Raw genomic sequence first — 19,383 nt, forward strand, 5'->3', positions numbered from 1 at the left:
CTTTAGCTAAGCAACACAGGTATAGTCACTTTCTTTGACCACATATAGCTGGCCTGATAACCTTGGTCTCTAATCAGTTGCTAGTTACAGTCACCTCATCAATGTTTTTGTGTGTCATGTCTTTTTTTGTAACCCCTTTCTGATTTCCTTGAATTTTATTTACCAATGTTAAATTTTCTTTTGCTAATATTTCCTGTCAATTCTTCTACAGAAAATGTCCATTTTAAACTCCCCCTTGTAATAACTGGTACCGTTGATGTTTCTTTTGTAAAGCTTCTGGCAAGAAGAAAAGTACATCTAAAAAGCAAGGCAAGCGAGCAAGAAAAATCACAGTGTTACCTCTAAGGTCCAAATTGGTAGAATTCCAAATGGTACGACTTCAGGGTGATTGGACTTTGAAGTTTCACAGGTTGTCACGATCCCCTCTGTATAATTATGTACATTACTGGTATTATTTCTGGCTCAAGATTCAATATGTGCATGAAATAATTTATAAACTGAGCAATTATTCAATCTTACCGAAAACAATTCAGATCATAAATGTTTTTTTTTTATGAATTAAATCATAGAAACACCCGTTAGTGGACATTTTTGGCAGAGATTTTATTATACTGTATTTTTGTATTGTTTCATTCGGTGATGATAGAGCCGACTCAATTTTAAAATGGACATTTTTGTTTCAGATGTCCCATTTTTTTCCCCTCCTTTACATCCTCTTTTATTTTTTCCTCACCGTGCGTGTCCAGATTTCCCTGCAGTTCTTCTCCTTGTGTCTGTCTTGTTTGTAGATGTAGGGGATGAGGAGGAGGCAGGCCCTCTCCGCCGCTTCCAAAATTCTCGGGAGAGGTGCAAGTTCCTCGCCCCCTCCATCTCAGTTTCTGTGCCTGAGGACGACCCCTACCACTCCGACGAGGAGTACTATGAGCACCCCTTGTTCAGCCCAGAGTGGACGCACTCGGGCGCCCGCCCCATGGGGCAGGCTGTGGCCTTTAGACAGATTGAAGGTGAACCACGCACGGTTCCTCTTTTCTGTCTCTCAACCCCTCCACCCCTTCTTTCCTTTTCTTTCCTGTGTTGTGCCTTCCTCCCAGCATCTCTTCACCCTTCCGTCTCTCCATTCGTCAGTTGGTCCGTCATCTTTGTTTGTTTGTGTGTCCTTGTGATTTCCATTTGCTGTAAATCTCTGTAAATCTGAGAGATTTCAGATTTGTAAAACATCATATTCTTATCATTTACTTCACCCAAAAGCATTGCTACCTGTGTTTGCAATCATGTTTAGTTCAACACACTGTAGGGGCATCCCATAAAGGAGGACAATTTTAATGAGATTCTGGCAGTGGACATAGGAATATGTGACTTAAGGTGGTTTTGGTGGCTATAGCAACAGGGTTATAAACCAATTAATTAACAGTTGAGTTAGACTTATAAAGGTAAAACCTATGACTTACACAAACACATGCTCACAAACTTGTTGAAAAAATACATCAATCTGTTGCTGTTGTCGTTTGTCTACTCTTTAGTGGTGTGTTTGGCTTGGTGGATGAGTTTTACATTGATCTGGAGTACAGCTTGCTTATCTAGAACAAAACTATTCATACTTGATGTAAAGTAAATTGGATGAGGCATGGTTGATTAGAAAGAAAAGAAAAACATTATTTTCCCTCCTAAGAATGGTCTTTACAGGACCATAAGGACATGCATACTAAATAGTCAATTAGAAGTGCCATACTTGCCTAAAGCCAATATAGAGTAAAAATCATACTCACAAACAATACACCATGCCTATGTGTGATGTATGTGTGATCACTTTGGATCATCTCAAAGTGTCTCTCCATTGGTTATGTTTTCACACTGCCCAAGTCTGTGTTGCCTGTAGTCTTAATGTGTGCCCCTCTCATCCTGTTTTTTGCGAAGAAGAGACCATGGAGGCTCTTACAGCTGAATACGAGGAGGAGGTTGAAGAGGAGGATGAGGATGAGGAGGAAGAGGAAAGTGCAGAGGCAGCTCTTGATGAGCAGCAATGGAGCGGGGAAGAGCCTGACCTGGACATCCCCGAAGCTGAACTTGTAGAGCAGGCAGAGGCCGTAGACAAAGCCCAGGATCTAGAACTGGGACTGACAGAGGCAGCTAGTGCTCCTACAGAAAGCTCTATGGACAGAGAGGAGGAGGAGGATGAGGATGAGGAGGAAGCAGAGGGTGAGGAGAGCCCTGAGTCAGGTGTGTCCTCCTCTCTGCGCACACTGCCTGCATGTTACAGCTTGTCCACCGTATACGATTGCCAGATGTGTCAAGGGGCAGGAGAGATTCAGCATTATTCAGGTGGAATGGCAAAACATTGGCCCCATGCACTGCTGTGTCTGCAAGGCAACACAGGCTTGTTAGTGGAAAAAGCCACAATACATTAACTTTAACCTGTTTATATTGAAATCATTGTTATGCCTGTGTTTTCTTATTGTTGCTGTTGTTTGGGGCTGGCTCTTTTGTACTGGTATGATTACGTGCTGCACCCGCAATCGTGCTTTTGATCACCAGCTATAAGCTTCCAGGATTGTCATTATGTTAACACCGATGGCTTGGTGCTGGTATACCAGTGCATTGGATTTATGTAATCTTTAACCATTATTTCATTGATCACTCTTTGGCAGAGGATGGGAGGGGATTTGATGTTGGCTCTCATTTTTCACAAATTTTCTACATCTTATTTAATTATTCAACATTTATCAAAAGACCAAGTCATCTGGTTTCGGTTTTGTCACTGTTAGTTTGTTGCATATAGTATTTATCTGTCATTCACAACCAAGCTTCCTCAGTATTTCTGCAAATGTTATTTGAATTATTTAATGACATATGGCAGTTATCATCAACAAGCATGTTCATTTGATCAAAACTATGTAAACATTCTTAGATATGCGCCCCTTAATTTTAACAAAGAATCATTGACATTAAAATGTTGTAATATACAATAATGTATTGCATGGATATCCATTCCATGAATGATTGTTTGTTTTCCATCAGTCCGCCTGACAGTTGCCCCATGCCGGTACTATCACATACCATGCCATATTTCTATCCATCTCTGACTTGGTGGACCTCATTCTTTCGCCGTTCTTCTTCAGTGATGGCCGTATCATTGTGCTGTAAGTTTCTAAGGAGAGCTTTGCCTGTTTTCCGCTTTTCCAGTACTTGGCCAAATGAATATCAGCGCATGCCAAAGCTAAACCTTTCATCTTGTGTTCATAACAACCAACTTAGAGATGTCCTTTCAGCTGTGAAGATGGACTCGGAAAAACCCGGAAGTGAGAAAAGTGGTTCCATGAGCCCAGACAGCATCGGATCAGAGAAACGTCCAGAGGAGGTTTTTGAGCATCAGACTCAGGGGTTCTTTGCTGGAGAACGAATCGTACCAGAGAGTCCCACCATGGATATGCTGTCGTTTGTACCTCCAGATGTTCAAACTCAAGCCAAAGAATTTGCAAAGTCAATCACCCTTCAGCCCATTTATGGTGAGCCCCTCACAGTGTCAGAGAAGCAGCCATCTGTGGAGGTAGTGGAGTTCAGCAGCCTTGGTGCCCCCTCTGATTTCTCTTCAATGGGAGTCAAAGTTGAAGGAGGAAACTTGACAAGTGATGCAATGTCAGCTTATTTTGAAACATCAGCCACTGATGCTTATGTGTCCCCCCAGGATAAGGGTGAGGGTTATTATGAACTGAGCAGAGTCGGTGAAGAGAAGAATACTGTTGATTCCAAGCCTCAGAAGATTGGGTCACCAGTGCTGGAGAGTCGTGAAACACAAAACACTGTGACTCAAGATTTCTCAGTTCCTGACAGAGGGAATGAATGCAAGCTATCCCCTGGTAAACTGGCCTTGGAGCAAAGGAGCTACTCCCTAAACATTACTATTGGAACAATGGATCAAATTGGCCAAGACAGAATGAGGAACTTTTCACCATTGGCCACTGATATCATGACGTACACCAGTGGCAGTCTCGATGAGTCAGCAGATTACCTCCCAATTACTACTCCCTCTGGAGAAAAGCCACCTCCCTTCCCTCCGCTAATTCTGGAGACTGCAGCTTCAATCACTTCTGATTCCTCATCTCCACCAAGGATGGCTGAAGCCATTTCAAATCCCAGCTCTGGACCAGAGTCACCTGAGTCCCCTGAGTCACCCCAGCCATCTGAGAGCAGTCCTAAGAATAACACAGTCATGGCCCAAGACTTGCCTGAGATGCTAGATCTTGCTGGGTCCCGTTCTAGGCTGTCATCTGAAAACACTGACACAGAAATCGTACGGAGAAAATCGTTTCAAGCCTTCCCTGATGACTTGCTGGCTGGCTTTGTCTCAGGTGAACAAAGTCCTGGAATTAAAAAAAGTGACAGTCAGCTGGAAGAGATGGGCTATTGTGTGTTCAGTGAATACTCAGGACCTATGCCGTCCCCTGCTGATGTGATTAGCCCAACAAACACTTCTGCACAGGTCTTCACCCCTGCTGTTCTTGAGGAGAAAGTTGCTGCGCAAGCCAGGAAACTAGCAGTTAGAGACACATCTGTGGAAGACAATAGCCAGGCTTTAGACTTGACTGTCAGTGAAGAAAAAGAGAAGAGTGAAAGAGAGAGAAAAGATTCCTCCGAAGAAGGTCAAAAGAATATAATTGACCAGCTAAATACATCAGTAAGTGAGCAGGTAAAATCGTCTGCCCTCCCAGGGGAATCGTTTGTGACACCCACTGTCACAGTGACTTTAGAAGAAGGTGGGAGGTCAGGAAGCGAGACAGAACGACAAGCCAGTGGCGAAGGCTATGCTTCTGAAACTGAGATCGCTGACTATGAGAGGCAGATCCGCAAACTGGAGATGGAGGGCAGGCCTCTCAGTTTGGAGGAAGAACGAGAGTTACAGGAGCTTCGGGAGAAGGTGAAGCTGGTGCACCAGGAGGCCTATGAGGAAGTGGATGCTGAAGATGTGTACCAGTTGACCGGGGTGGCCAAAGACCGCATTGCCAGGCCTGTCAAGTCGTCACCAACTTCCTCAGTGGAAAGTAATATTGATGATGATAAACTACTTTCGCCAGTGCTCTCACCATCCAAGCTTAAACAAAAAGAACTTTATGGTTCCCCTAAAAGAGCAGCATCACCAGTGATAGCAGTAACCAAAGAGGGCACAGAGGAATCTGATAGAAAAGCTAGAGAGCAGAATGAAAAAGAAGCAACTGAGGGAGAAATAAAGGCTGAGAAAGAGGAGACAGAGAAGAAAATTAAAGAAGAGACAGACAAGAAACTGAATGAAATAAAAGAAAGAGAAGAGGAGGAAAGGAGGGAACAAGATACAGCAGAGAAGAATCAAAGGGAAGAAACTGAGAAAATGCAAATGATACACAAAGAAGAGCAAGAAGAGGAAAGGGAGACTAAAGAAAAGGAAGAGAAGATTGAGAAAGAAAGGAAAGAAAAGGAAGAGGCGGATAGATTAGAGAAAGAGAGGAAAGAAAAAGGGGAGAGGGAAATGAAAGAAAAGGAAGAGGCGGATAGATTAGAGAAAGAGAGGAAAGAAAAAGGGGAGAGGGAAATGAAAGAAAAGGAAGAGGCAGATAGGAAAGAAAACGTGGACAGGGAAATGAGAGAAAAGGAAGAGGCAGATAGATTGGAGAAAGAAAGCAAAGAAAAAGAGAGGAAAATCAGAGAAGAGGCAGAGAAGGAAGAAAGGGAGACTAAAGAAAAGGAAGAGAGGATTGAAAATGAAAGGGAAAAAAAGGAGGAGAGAGAAAAGGAAGAGGCAGATAGATTAGAGAAAGAAAGGACAGAAAAAGAGGAGAAGGAAATCAAAGAAAGGGAAGAGGCAGAGAAAATTGAGAAGGAAAGGAAAGGAAAACAGGAGAGGGAAAAGAGAGAGAGGGAAGAAGCAGAGAGGGTTGAGGAAGAAAGGAAAGAAAAAGAAGGGCTGGTGATGAGCGGGAACGAAGAGGCAGAGAGCATTGAAAATGGGAGGAAAGAGAAAGAAAGTGGGGAAATAGAAGAAAGGGAAGAGAAAGAAAAGGAGAAAGAGGAAAGTGATATGAAAAAAAAGGAAGATTTAGAGGCAAGGGAGATTAAAGAAAGGGTCGAGCAAGAAGAGTTAGCGGTAGCAAGGAAAGAGGAAAAAGAAAGAAATGAAAACGAGTTAAGGGAAAAGGAAAATAAGCTTCAACAGGAGATACAAAATGTTGAAGAGACAAAGATAATGGCTGAATTGGACAAAATCAAACCAGCTGAAAAAGAAAAAGAGGAAGAGGAGTTGGCTGCTGGAGCAGCTGCAGTCAAGGAGGTCACTGAGACTCGTGCCGCCATTGAATCAGTGGTGACGGTGGAAGACGACTTCATCACTGTCGTCCAGACCATCGATGAAGCGGATGAACCGGGACACAGTGTTCGTTTCTCTGCTCCACCTGAAGCCTTGTGTATACCTAGTGGGGAAGAGCAAGAGGATTACGAGGATGAGGAGCAGAATGATGATGATGGTGATGATGAGGAGGAGTCTGTGGAGTTGGCCCAGGAGGCAGACATTGAGGCTGCCAGTTTTGAAGAGGTTTGTGACATTCCTGATACCCCTGCGTCTCCTGAGAGGGAAGCTCAAACAGTCGAAACAGAAGGTCTAACAGAAAGTTATGACAGAGATGAAACCACCATGGACGACTCCATCCTGGACAGCTCTTGGGTGGACACACAAGGTGAGGCCTTTTCTTTTTTTTTTTTTTTTTTTTACTTGGATTTGCTTTTGTCTTGTTTCCACCAAGTAGTATGGTTCACTTCAATTGCTTCTCCCAAACAATTGTCTTTCGACCAATTCACGAAAAGCAATGTGTCACTCGACTCTCCACTAGGTGTTGTACAGACGAGTCGACTAGTCGCTAATCATGTTTTTGGCTTCAAGAAGAAGCACACTTAGCAATAGTTGAAAAAATTATCTCCTTAATTTATTTAAATTGTCCTTTATTTCTGAATGCACAGCTTTGGTAAGTGAGAGACAACCAGTAAAGGGGAAAAAAAAGCCAGACTCAAACAGGATTTTTGAACCATTTTTTGGCCTACACTGTCAAAGTGGTAGGAGAGCAGGGAATTTCACTGAAGATCACTGATTTTTGGCAAACACTGCGGCTTCCATGTAACCCCTACTCGCCACGAATGTACTGAAGCCTACCACTGCTGGCTGCATCCCAACAGCGGGGTACTGAAAAGTGGAATGCTGAGAAATACCCAACTGAACCAAACCCGACCGGTTAAAATGAAGTTTACTTCTGGAATGTTTTTCATTTTTCCAAGAATAACAATAATGATAACGATGTTCTATATTTTTTTTTTTTTTTTGGGCGGGGCAGATGATGACAAGAGCATGGCTACAGAGCAGATACAGCCCTTTCCTAAGGTGTGTAGTCCTGTCAGAAAGTCCCCTGTGGTCCAGAATAAGCAGACACAGCAGAAGAGAACACAGAAGCATGAAAAGCCAGTCAAGCCGAAAACTAAGGGTGGGCGGACTAAAGGCAGACTCTCCACTCCTGAACGCAAACCACAGCACAAGGACCCTGTTTACGTCCCTCGAGAGAAGAAAAAAGGTTATTTCCTTTCCAGTTGTATCCCTTTTTTGACTCCTCAGCTGTGACTCTTTTGCATGTTGTATTACAGCATATAGGCTACATCTTATTGGCACAATTCTGTCACTCAGTTGTTGTACGTAACAGACTAAAGCTGGGAATTCCTTTTGTGAATTACGACTGAGTTGGCACGCTAACTTTTGATTGAGGGCTTATTGCATACTATCAGTCAAAAAAGTGTATTGCAATTTAATAGTATCACCTCTATAATCATACAGTGTATGCCCATCTTAATATAACTGAATGGGAGGAACTGTTGACCATTTGTTAAAACAATTGTTTTTGATGCACATTCTGTTCAGTGGTTCGACCTTCAATTATTGACGTCTTTCTGCTTATGTGGCCCTGCGACCGATTAATATAGCTGTGATAAAGAAGACTGACTTTACCAAAAAAATGGAAGCTCAAACTCTGTCCCCGTCCAAGAGGATTGGACCGAAACAAGGTGTCCGCCAGACCCGCCCCACCCAGCATCATTCCTGTCCTAGAAGGAGACCCACAGGTGATTACTTCTACTGTCGTGCATTTCTGCAGTGCCACGTCCAGCAATATCTTCCATTTGGTGATGGAATAAAATACTTTTTAGGTTATATATGTTTGTGAAGAAGCTTGGTCATTCAGCTCATTGCAATAATCAAAAGTATCTATGGACCTTTTAGTGATTATTGGGTATCCTGAGTTTTTTTCCTTTATCAATTTGTACATGCTCTTTTAAACTGATTTAATTAGGTCAGTTAAGAGTTAGTTAAGAGTCGAGAAGATATCAAATTCAACTACCTCTAAATCAGTGCTGTGAAAAACTGACACGTCTCAGTACTCATGTTTTGCATATTGGTTCCTTTTTTTTTTTAACATCATGTATGTTTTTTTTTTTTTTTTTACTTTTTGTTATAATAAAAATTCTTATCTTTTTATTTGGCTTCATTTGTGTCTTCATCTTTTTTCTTCTTTTTCACTGTACTTTCTTTTGCACCCACACACTTTTTCACCGGCCTAATGCACAATATACTCTGTATCCTTCTGTCCAATACATAAATGCAATATGTATGATGTATTTCTTGTTTAAAGGTCCCGTATTTTGGCTATTTAGATCTCCGTAGACTGACTCTCTAACATGGACTCTGTATAAAAGTGTCCATTTCATTTAAAAAAAAACACCTTGATTCTGTCATGCGAGTGTCCAGAAAAGGTCCCTCTGTCAGCTTCTTCTGTTTGACCTGCTTGGTTCATATTTGGCTAAGACTTCCACCTTTCCTCCAATTGGTTGCCTTAAGGTCGAGAAATTCGAATGACCTGATTTCAGGCCTGTCGGCAGAAAAACGTCTCGAACCCAGGAATGTGTGGACGATTGTAATTCATATTTCACGTTTACTGAGGCACCGTAGAGACTATATTACATCTAGATACTAGAAAAAACAATACTAGAAAAATATGGTTTGGCAAAATATGTCCCCTTTAAGCACTGACCTATGGACTGTATCATACAGTTTATTTTGTAGATTTGGAGACACATTGTTCTTTTTCAAAATGTTTGTCTCACTCTTTGCATGAATTTGTTTGTGGTCAAGTGTTAGTGACATATATTCTTTGTCTTTTAGAGCAACCTTCTGACAGTCGTCAGCCGCTCACAGTTGCACGGCGGTCTTGCGACAGGGCGTTGGTGAGTAAATTCCTTTAGCCCTAACAAGGCAGTGACCTCTGGCACCAAGACCATTTAAAGGCATTCAGATTATATTTTGTGTGTATTATTGATATTTTAAAAGTATGGAATGTTTCAAATTCCAATTGCCCTTCTTAAATATGATTTGGGTTCCCAGTTTCTTGTCAGTATTTGCATTCTTTTAGACTTGAGGATCCTCATGGGTCTTAATGCAGACCACCCCGTGACCAAACTGGAAAGCAGGTTGACAGACTGTGCACAACAATAACTACAATAACTACGGGCTGATGACATGATGCAGTTAACAAAACTGCTGAGTTGAGATAAAGTTATCGTTAGCTTGCACAAATGCAACGTTAGAGGAGAGTAACACATTCTCTAATTTCTATCGAATATTCTCTGCTTGTTGTTGGCTAACGACAGACATATAACATTCACATAATTTACTACTTGTAGGTCACAGTATGTTGTGTTTTAGTATGAATAAAAGTTATGCAGCTAATGTTAGCATATAGACACATACCTTTGTAGTCACATACTGTATGTAAGATAAAGCATACAGCTTAAAACCTTTGTCCATTTTTGTGGCAAATGTCAGATGTCGCCCTGCAAATGCAAAGGACATCCGATATGGTCATCTTTGCTATCTCTTGGAGACATCTTATGAAAAACAAAGACATTGTAGCTGCTTTGTCCCGGTCTCCTGTCATAGGGCTCCGCTGGTGACCTGGACCGGAAGAAAGTGCTTTGACCTAGTCTCATTTCGCGGATTGCAAATTCCTAGGTCCCCAGATCTTGCTCCTTTCGTGTCGCTTTCAATGTAAATGCAAAGGAGCAAGGATAGTTGCAATTAAAAGACTTGAGATGAGCCCTTTGTCTCGTTTTGCCAAATGCGAAAGTTGATAACCCCTATTAGTCGCAGATCAAGTGCTGTTCCAATTCAAAGCTCGGGTTTTGCCAAGAATGGTCAACCATCAGGACTAAAGTGAAACAGACTCATGTACAGTGTACAGTGGAGTATTTTGCCAAGTGTTGGTCAAAATGCCGGTTATTTTATGTCCATCCATTTTGGCATCAGGCAGGTGTGCTCGATTGGCAACTGTCCTAGCACACATTAAATCATAACGTCAAGTAGGCTAGTGTTCCAACAATTCTAAATGGCCCGACTGGAAAGCTTCAGACCTTTGACAGAACTGCACTAGAGCCATTGAAGGCCATAACCAAAGGGACAAAATTAATGTTTGTTTTAGCCTTTCATTCACACTCAAACTGTGTTTGAGGTCACAGAAAAGGGACTTCATAGAGTATGCATCAGTGTGCATTGTTATGTCCTTAAATGAGCCAGTGTTTTTTGTTTGTTTGTTTGTTTTAATCTGTTACAGATGATTATTTATAATGTATAGATATTTATTTAATATCATTGGTTGGGAGTTATGTTGTGAGCATATCATCACTGGTAAGGTTTTTATTTTTCTTATTGTTATTACCATCAACTGATGTATCAAATAGAGAGAGCCAATTTTGTTGTGTGAATATTTTATATGATTTTGAATGCTGTCACCTGTAGCTACTATTAAAGGCCTCACCCCTGCATAAATATCACATTATTGCATGTCTGTTCCAATGCCATTTGCTACATTATTTCATACAATGGCGGTGCTGACTTCACAGTTAATGGGGTTTGTTCGCAGGAGTGATTCATTTGAAGTCACAGAGTAGGTGTTAAATCATCCTGTGACATTTTGGCACTGACTGTTTCACTCCTCCGACATCATAATGACAGTTATTGTGTCCAAATAACAGCATTTATGCACATTCAAATTGTGCTCAACTTTGTGTTTCGCTTTATGTTTACAGTCTTCTAGTTTGTCTGTCATCCTTATCCGTTGTTAATCTCAAAGCAGCAGATTTAGCATGAGAGCTGGTTCAAATTTCATGTTCCAGCTATTTTCATTTTTCTTCACCAAAAATAAAACTTAATGAATCTGCTCTACAAACACTTGAGCTGATATATTTGATCATTCATGTGGAAGCAGTGTTATTTTCACCCATGTCATCCTGTGCTCTGTGTTTTGGTGTTGTGCCACTCATTTGTCTGCCATTTCAGTGCCATGCTCAGCATATTTCCCTAACAAAGACACACACCTTCATGTCCGCAATGGTTACCTCATTAAATGGACCTCATCCATCCTCAGGATCAGTAATTTCAACTCTCATAGCCAAGGTACGTGGATGGTAATGTGGCAGTCGAACTGCAAGGATTTACGAGGAAAATAAATTATATTCATATTTTTGTTTTTTAAAAAAGGCTACTGTAAACCAGCTACCTAAAGTGTCACTAGCTCAATAAATATTTTGTTTTATTTTGTGTTTCACAGGATGGTAGATCACAAAGTCCTGACAAGAGAACTTCTGTGCCGCGGCAAGCCTCCTCTCTTAGTCGCCGCGGATACCATGAGGACAGTTCAACCTCCATCACCAGCTCTGGTTCAACAGCACCCCGCAGACCCACAGGTAGGCTGTCGTTCCTCTAATGTTGTCTTTCCCAAACCTGTTCGGCTCATAACCCAAATTACAAATTTGGTTGCTCCCCAGGATCCAAATTTGTCTGAATAATAATTTGTGTCTCTATTGAGTGTACAGTGTTCCTTTGCGAATGACGGAGTGCTGCCGCCAATAGCGAATCTGCAAGTAACTGGTCCCACCCAAAAAGATGTATGCTGTATTTGTCTATGGATGCCGCAGGATGGCAGCAAAGCACTACATGGAGCCCCTCAGTTCACTTCAACTTAGTTACTTGGCACCAGAATGCCACAAGATGGTGCCTAAGCAATACTGTTTTGAGACACGCCTTTGGACTTAGGACAAAATCAGCGAATATGTGAATTCGCAAATGCCGATTTGTGGGGGGGGGGGGTCACTGTAAAAGATTGTTTGAAAAAATCTTGCTCCAATTTGTCGACAAACAATCCCCGTCTTGTTTTGCCCGTTTGACGATCTTCTTTCAGCTTGCCGTGCTGTGATGAGGGCAGAGCAAAGGACAGGTCGAGCTCCCAGTATGACAGGTAGAGAGAATTCAGTATTTTTAGCATATTACCACAAGGAGTTCTTCGTTCCGTTGTTTGTACCGTTCCTATGGTGATGACATAACCCACATTTTCCCATAGTCATATCATAAACCTACACTAACACATTTGTAGTCATAATTACATTAAATTTTGTATGAAATACACTTCTGGGACCTTAAATAAAAACATTTAAATTAAAACAGTTAGTAAAGACGGTAAATGAGCGTTCCTTCTTTTGCCATGTGATGACATACTGTATTTTTATACTGCTGCACAAATTAGCTCATCGCATGTTGCCCGCAACCTAGAAACATCGTATGTTAGTATCACTGTAAATGGAGGACACCCTGTATTGCACATAAATAGCTTTACAGGCTTTATCCTTAGATTTCTCCCTAACAGTCTCAGAGCCGCTGCGCTCTCGCTCAGCCCGCAGTGGCCACTCCACACCACGGACCCCCGGCTCTAGCGCCATGACCCCTGGCACCCCTCCCAGCTGCTCATCATCCTCAAGGACTCCTGGAACCCCTCGTTCCCTCAGCGTGATGTCCCAGGAGAGGAAGGTGGCTGTGGCCCGGACCCCGCCCAAGTCCCCCGCCACCACTCCCAAGCAGCTCCGAGTCCTCAACCAACCTTTACCTGACTTCAAGAAGGTCCGGTCCAAAGTTGGCTCCATAGACAATATCAAGTATCAGCCCAAAAGTGGACAGGTAACACTACCATTTACGTCACGCTCTATCCACCTCTCTGTAACTACTACTTGTTTCTTTAGGACTGTAGGAGCTATTTTAGTCATAATGTAGGTTTTAGACTTTTCGTTTTACTCTCCTTTATGTTTTCCTTCCATCTTCCTTTTTTCCACCTCTAGTTTGTGTTTATATTTTACCCATCTACCATAAAAAGGAACTAGTACAATATTGATGATGTGACAACACACCGTGCTTAACAAATGAAATTTATTTGATCGCTACCCAATGTGAGGCTCATGAAACAGCTGCTCCAAACAAACAACACCGTTAATTACCAAAATGGATAATAAACTTGCAAGTACAATCTTAAATATTTCTTCATTTTTTTCTCGACTCTTAAATAACTCTTCATATTTTTTCTTCAAAATGTATTTTTTTACTAAAAACAGTAAAGGATGCTATTATTTCTTGATTAAGGTATCAAATCATAGTTAATTACTTGCATTGATGAGCAAAACATTTTGTTTTAGTGGTCGAATGTTATGCTTGATTGATGTCTCACTCAGAAGCCCAGCAGGCCATTCCAAATTTGGATATGAAAAGGTTTATTCAGTTTGAAATTCCTTATTCCTGTTCAAGGTTGCAAGCTGTCAAGAACTCATTAATATTGAATGAGTCTGCATTAAAACACTTGAAGATACTGGATGGTCTCTTCATGACAGGAGGTTCAGTACATTTGTTAAGCGCTGTACATTGGCACACTGATTTAAAACAAAGCATGAATACTACAAAGTTTTAATAGTAAATATAATATTTATGAATTATCATGTAGAATATACCGGTAACCTACATTTTTTATTTTGTTGTTCCCCCTTCTTTAATACATTCTGTAGGTCTTCAAATTAAAGTGTGACATGGTTCCAGCGGCAGAGAGAGTTAAACTTTGCTTCTCATTTATACTCCTCAATCTGTCTGAACAAAGGAGTGAACCTCAGCATTTCACATCCCATTTTCATGGGCACAATGTTTGACAATTATATTGCAGCGGTGGGTGTTTGAAGGACAAAGTCAGTGCTGCATCAAAAAGGGTTGAGATGAACACTTTGTCCGCAGCCATCAGCTCTTACAAAATCTCCCACGATGACCTGATTTAGAGCGTTGGCTTGTTTTGATGACTTCTCTTTAGTATGGGCTTTTTTTGTGCAGCCAGACTGAAATAAGGTCAGATCATCCTTGAAATGCAGCATTTTAGGGTCAGATGTCCTGAGGAAACCTTGACCTTTTTTGTTTTATTTATTTATTTAACCATTTGCTTATTTGGAGGATATTAGTAAGATGATTGATCATGAATCTTTCCTAATTCTGCCACCATGGATTAGTGAATAAGCTTTCAGACAAATCTCATAACATGTTCGACCGCTAGGTGGCAGTAGTCTCCAGGGAGAGACTTGTGTGTCTAAAACTCCATCCAGTGTTCAGTTTTTAAGCAGGGTGACAGGTCACTGTAAGGCCACTCATCCATCCATGTGCTCCACTGCTGAGGTGAGATAGATCCAAATAACATCATCCTCTTTATTTATTTACTTTATTTGGGGTGGTGGGCCGGGGGTCATTATATTTAGCAAATAAGAAATGTTTAAACCCATATACCAAAATGACGATTCAAAACCATAGTTAAATATTTACATTGAGTCTTTTGTGTAATTTAAAAATGTTGCCAGATTGCCACCGTCATCATCCCCCTTTCACCCATAGTAACTCCTTGTCGTTCCTGAAGAGAGCTAGCTCCGTCCCCCCGAAAGGTCTCACCTGGCCACTGACCTGCCACCTGTCATTGTCACCGTAGACGCACAAGGAGCAAATAATGGCAGCCGAGGCCAAACTCAAGGCCTCCTCTTGGATCTGGAACTCGGTGCTCCGGGTCATCTCCTTTACTCTGTGTCTGTCAGCGGCTCACAGTATGACATGGACCCAAGGCCTGCTGGTACACCGCAGCACCATACATTATATTCAAATAGCATGCAAGTGCGAGTGGAACGATTAAAGTTGTTACATATCAATGAATATGTATATAACTTGATACATTTTAAATGACAAAATTAGCATTTTAATAAGGATATTCTAATGAGAGCCAATTCAAGAGCTGAATACAGTCCTCTGTATTAATGTGGTTGTAGTCTGCAGTGGTGTAGAACTGCACTGCAATATACTGATATATGTATATAAATTTATTTAAATTTTTTTTTACCTTACCTTTTTATTTTTTACCTTTATTTAGTTAAGCGATAGGGACAAAAATCGTTTCAAACCACTGCAAATTTTAACCACCATACAAAATGTTTTTAAATCAAGTCAATGCATATTATTGTCTTTGTAAATACTGTCTGGAATTTTACTTCAGCCCTTGATTTGGATCTCAAAAGATTGTGAAGGTACAAGTAATGATGTTTTCGGTGGCAAGATATTGTAATTAATGTATCCATAAAATCAGGTCACTTCCTAAACATAAAATGTGCAGTGGTAGACCACAACAACTAAAGGAAGCTCATGGAGACAACAATAAGGCAGCTTTTAATTAACGGTTATATTTTCCTTGGCAGTCAGAAAAATGTTCAGTTAAAAATATGCACAGCAAATCAAAAGGCTGCAATGTGTCCCGCGGTGCTACAGAAGAATGAGGAGCCAATATGATGCAGATCTTATATGAGGAGGAAAAAGCCACAGCAACAAATCAACAAAATTGTGTAGTGTAAGATACAAGTGCACACTTTAACACCACTTCGTATAACGCCACAAAATAATACTGTTATCTACTGTAAATTTTGTATTTTAATGGTCTGTCATATGTCAGCCTGCAGCTGTTGTCAGTATCTTGTCAACAAAGCCATATATTTCTCTTAGGAGTTGGTCAATATCAAACTAACGCTAAAGTGCTGAATCAATATTAGACATACTTTCCACACTAAATGGTCATAGAAACGGTTAAGCTTATAACACGTCGACCTGCTGAACAGGGGCGTGCAGAGACATTTGAAGGGGGAGGTGCTCAAAGTTCAAAGGGGGACACATGGAACAAGAGTTTGAAATGCCTTAGCATAGCATTGCAGGCTATTCATGAAACTGAATAAGAAAAGACGTGTGCCTTAAGCACACCAGGAATTGCAGTTTCTAGCAAAGGTGCGCACCATTTGTGTCGTTGTTAATTGGAATGATAACAAACCCACCAATTAGTATTTTGTTTGCAAATTACACCTATTTTGTGGTCATATATGAGCATTTTGTGTGCACGTCCCAACTATACTGTGTCCAAAATCAAATTCCCATGTCATGCCTGGAGCTCTGTACATGTTAGTGGATATATTCTCTAGAGCTATTTTTGTTTTTCAACTAAGCTCTCACTCTCTATTGAAATGCGTATCAGTTTATTAATTCCTTAATAAATTATAACTTAATACAAATTTTTACAACATAGTTACATTAGATCTGCGATTGGCTGGCAACCAGTCCAGGGTGTACCCAGCCTCCTGCCCGATGACAGCTGGGATAGGCTCCAGCACGCCCGCGACCCGAGTGAGGAGAAGCGGCTCAGAAAATGGATGGATGGATAGTTACATTAGATTTTATTGATGAAAGGCCCCAAAGAGACCTAAACACACTCGTGCGCACGTTTAAAAAAACAACAACAAATTGACAAAGGATCACCTTGGGCATCAAGGGCAAAAGGGCAGGTGCCCGGGCACCTAAAGTACTGTACAGTGATATATTATCATCATCAATACGCTCCGAGCAGTATTAAGCATTTTCATTTCCATGTCATCCTTTTTGTTTCTCTTTAGAATCATATTTTAAACAAGAAGCTGGACTTCAGGTATATGCAATCAAAATGCAGCTCCAAGGATAATCTGAAGCAACCTCCCAGTGGAGGAAATGTATGTAGCCCTCGATGTTTAACCCCTTCATCCCCCCTTGTTGTCCTTCATTAGAGCAGATGAGTCTATCTATAGATCCCAGGTGTTTATTTTCCACGGTGCAAACTTTCTGACTAGGTGAAGGATGTAACCCGAATGTTTTATCATCTTCCCCTACAATACTATTGTCCTCATTTCTATTATTTTTTTTCTATAGTGACTCTGTTGGATCCATCAATGAGTCACATGCTACATTTTACACAGACTGCCGTCTAATTATAATTGGTCTCAACATTTCTGAATTTAGCTACTTTATTGCACATGGTAGAAATGTCATAAGCATGCAAATAAACCAGTGTTTAAGGTGATGTGAAAAACACCTGCTATGCTCAGAAGTCTGTGGAGTGACTGTGAGATGAAACAGAATACTGTGACCAGTAATTGTTTGATTGGTTTTGAGGTGTTATACATTTTGGTAGGATTTTTTTGTTTTGTTTTTGTTTTGTGAGATATTTGGGTTGCTCAATTCTATTTTATCGTGGCAAATCACCTAATTGCGACTTATTTAAACATCAATTACTTGTATTGCTCTTCCACCCTAGTTTTTAGTGTGTACACTTTGCATCAATGTGGCTCCACTGCTTTTCCTGTGCTGGCTGAAATGTATTCGTTGTTACATACTGCACCAGCTCTTCTGTCTGCATTTCACTCCTGCTTTTTCTCTTTTGCAGCTACAAGAGTCATTTAACACTGCGGCGTACTAACATTTGATCACCCTTGCATGTTAAATGAATAGTCTCAGGCTATGGCAGTTTTGTACATGCGTGTGTGCTTGCGTTATATTATAGTGCATGTGCAAGCCAGAAGGAGATTCTGTTCGCTTACTACTAGACTGGGGGTGTCCAAACCTTTTCCTTAGAGGGCCACATACACAAAAATGGAAGAACGCAATGTCCATTTTTAATTTCATTAATTAATTACATCTATTAAACGTAAAACCATTCCATCAATCACTTATTTATATCATGGTTCTCAAACTTTTTACACCAAGTACCACCTACAAATATAGTTCTCCAAGTATTAAATTAGTATTAGAATACAATAGTGTAGTAGGCCTGTGTTCATCAAAAAACAAGTTTTCTAAAAAGTAGATTTAAAGTTATTGTAAGCCACTGTAACATGATGCGGTTTGAACACGAACACTGTTCGTAGCTACAGGAAGAAAAGTCTACTTAAATGAAGATTTAATCAAAATGCATTGCACATAAAAGGTAAATGACAATTGTATGTGAATACATGTTTAAAAACAAGGTTTTTAAAGATTAGATGCAAACGTACAGAACCTAAACGTTAGATACAACTGAACTGTGCTGTGATTCTTTCGCATACCACTTGAGGGAGCATGTGTACTACTATTTGAAAATCATTGGTTTATATATCATAGTTCATTTGAAAAACGGCTACAACACAGATTTCTGTTAAAGGTGAAGATTTTTCAACATTTTGGGGCCACCCACGGCCCTGTACTGTACTCCACAACAATAGAGCCGCCCCTGCACTGAGCAGCCTTGGAGGAAACATTTTTTATTCTGAAACACAATTATCTTTAGTTACCGTTATGAAGAGAAACTTTGTTACTACTAGTCTTTGCGTATAAGCAAGTGGCCACTGGGCCATAGTTTGGACACCCCTGTACTAGGCTGTATGCATAACATAGAGGTTTAAACAAGGCTCATCATGATGCAGTGTGACGGCATCATTTCTTGGGAGGTTCAAAACGATATAACACCACATAATTGCAGAAACTGCCTCCTGTGTAGACGCGTATATCGCGTATAAGTAATAAGGCTTTTGAAGAATATAGATTCCAAAAAACCCACTGAAACCCGTTATTCCCAGCTCATTCCTCACCTCCATCCTGCAGGTTCTCATCCCCAGTGTTAAGCTGGACTATAGCCATGTTCAGTCTAGGTGTGGGTCCTTGGACAGGAGGGGCTACTCAGCAGGAGGTGGCAATGTGAGTCTTGTGCAGCAAAAAGTCATCGTCTCGGTGTTTGTGTCCCTTTTGTGTCCTTGTGGTGGTGTGTGTCCGCAAAAACGATAGCCGCTCCGTCTTTATCAAAGCTTGATACTGATCATTGCTGAATTCCCTTTTAAACAGTCATTTTGCTAAGCTTCTCTTCAGTTGCACATGGCAGTAGGTTGCCACGGTAACAGCTGTCAAAGCTTTGACCACATCAGATGTGGAGTACTCTAAGCTAAATGAAGTATCGAGTGGGTTAAGAACACTTGTGACATGTTACACCTCTTTAAAGCTTCGAGAGATCACATCTAACGTCACACTTAACACTCCACACAACGCAGGAATATTGTTTTTGTTTCCCTCCTTTTGCATACTAAGTAAGTATTTTTCTTTAATAAAATGGTAGATCAAACACA

The 19,383-nt window shown here is 40.9% G+C and overlaps 1 protein-coding gene across 16 annotated transcripts in view; it reads left to right on the plus strand.

Annotated features, from left to right (window-relative positions):
- Positions 1–19,383, plus strand: part of map2 (microtubule-associated protein 2) — a 60,737-nt gene that overhangs the window by 38,208 nt on the left and 3,146 nt on the right. For 7 of the 16 annotated variants that reach the window (XM_061691833.1, XM_061691837.1, XM_061691838.1 and 4 more), the window contains 11 exons: positions 789–1,004; positions 1,915–2,217; positions 3,267–6,698; positions 7,347–7,580; positions 7,984–8,121; positions 9,218–9,279; positions 11,387–11,503; positions 11,658–11,793; positions 12,288–12,344; positions 12,735–13,057; positions 18,869–18,961. In XM_061691833.1, the coding sequence (XP_061547817.1) occupies positions 789–1,004; positions 1,915–2,217; positions 3,267–6,698; positions 7,347–7,580; positions 7,984–8,121; positions 9,218–9,279; positions 11,387–11,503; positions 11,658–11,793; positions 12,288–12,344; positions 12,735–13,057; positions 18,869–18,961 (5,111 nt within the window). Of the gene's footprint in view, positions 1–788; positions 1,005–1,914; positions 2,218–3,015; positions 3,138–3,252; positions 6,699–7,346; positions 7,581–7,983; positions 8,122–9,217; positions 9,280–11,386; positions 11,504–11,657; positions 11,794–12,287; positions 12,345–12,734; positions 13,058–18,868; positions 18,962–19,383 lie in introns of all 16 variants that reach the window. The other 9 variants (XM_061691839.1, XM_061691840.1, XM_061691842.1 and 6 more) reach the window with 9 other exon arrangements.

This window comes from Phycodurus eques, chromosome 12 (genome assembly GCF_024500275.1).
Source record: "Phycodurus eques isolate BA_2022a chromosome 12, UOR_Pequ_1.1, whole genome shotgun sequence".
NCBI lineage: Eukaryota > Metazoa > Chordata > Actinopteri > Syngnathiformes > Syngnathidae > Phycodurus > Phycodurus eques.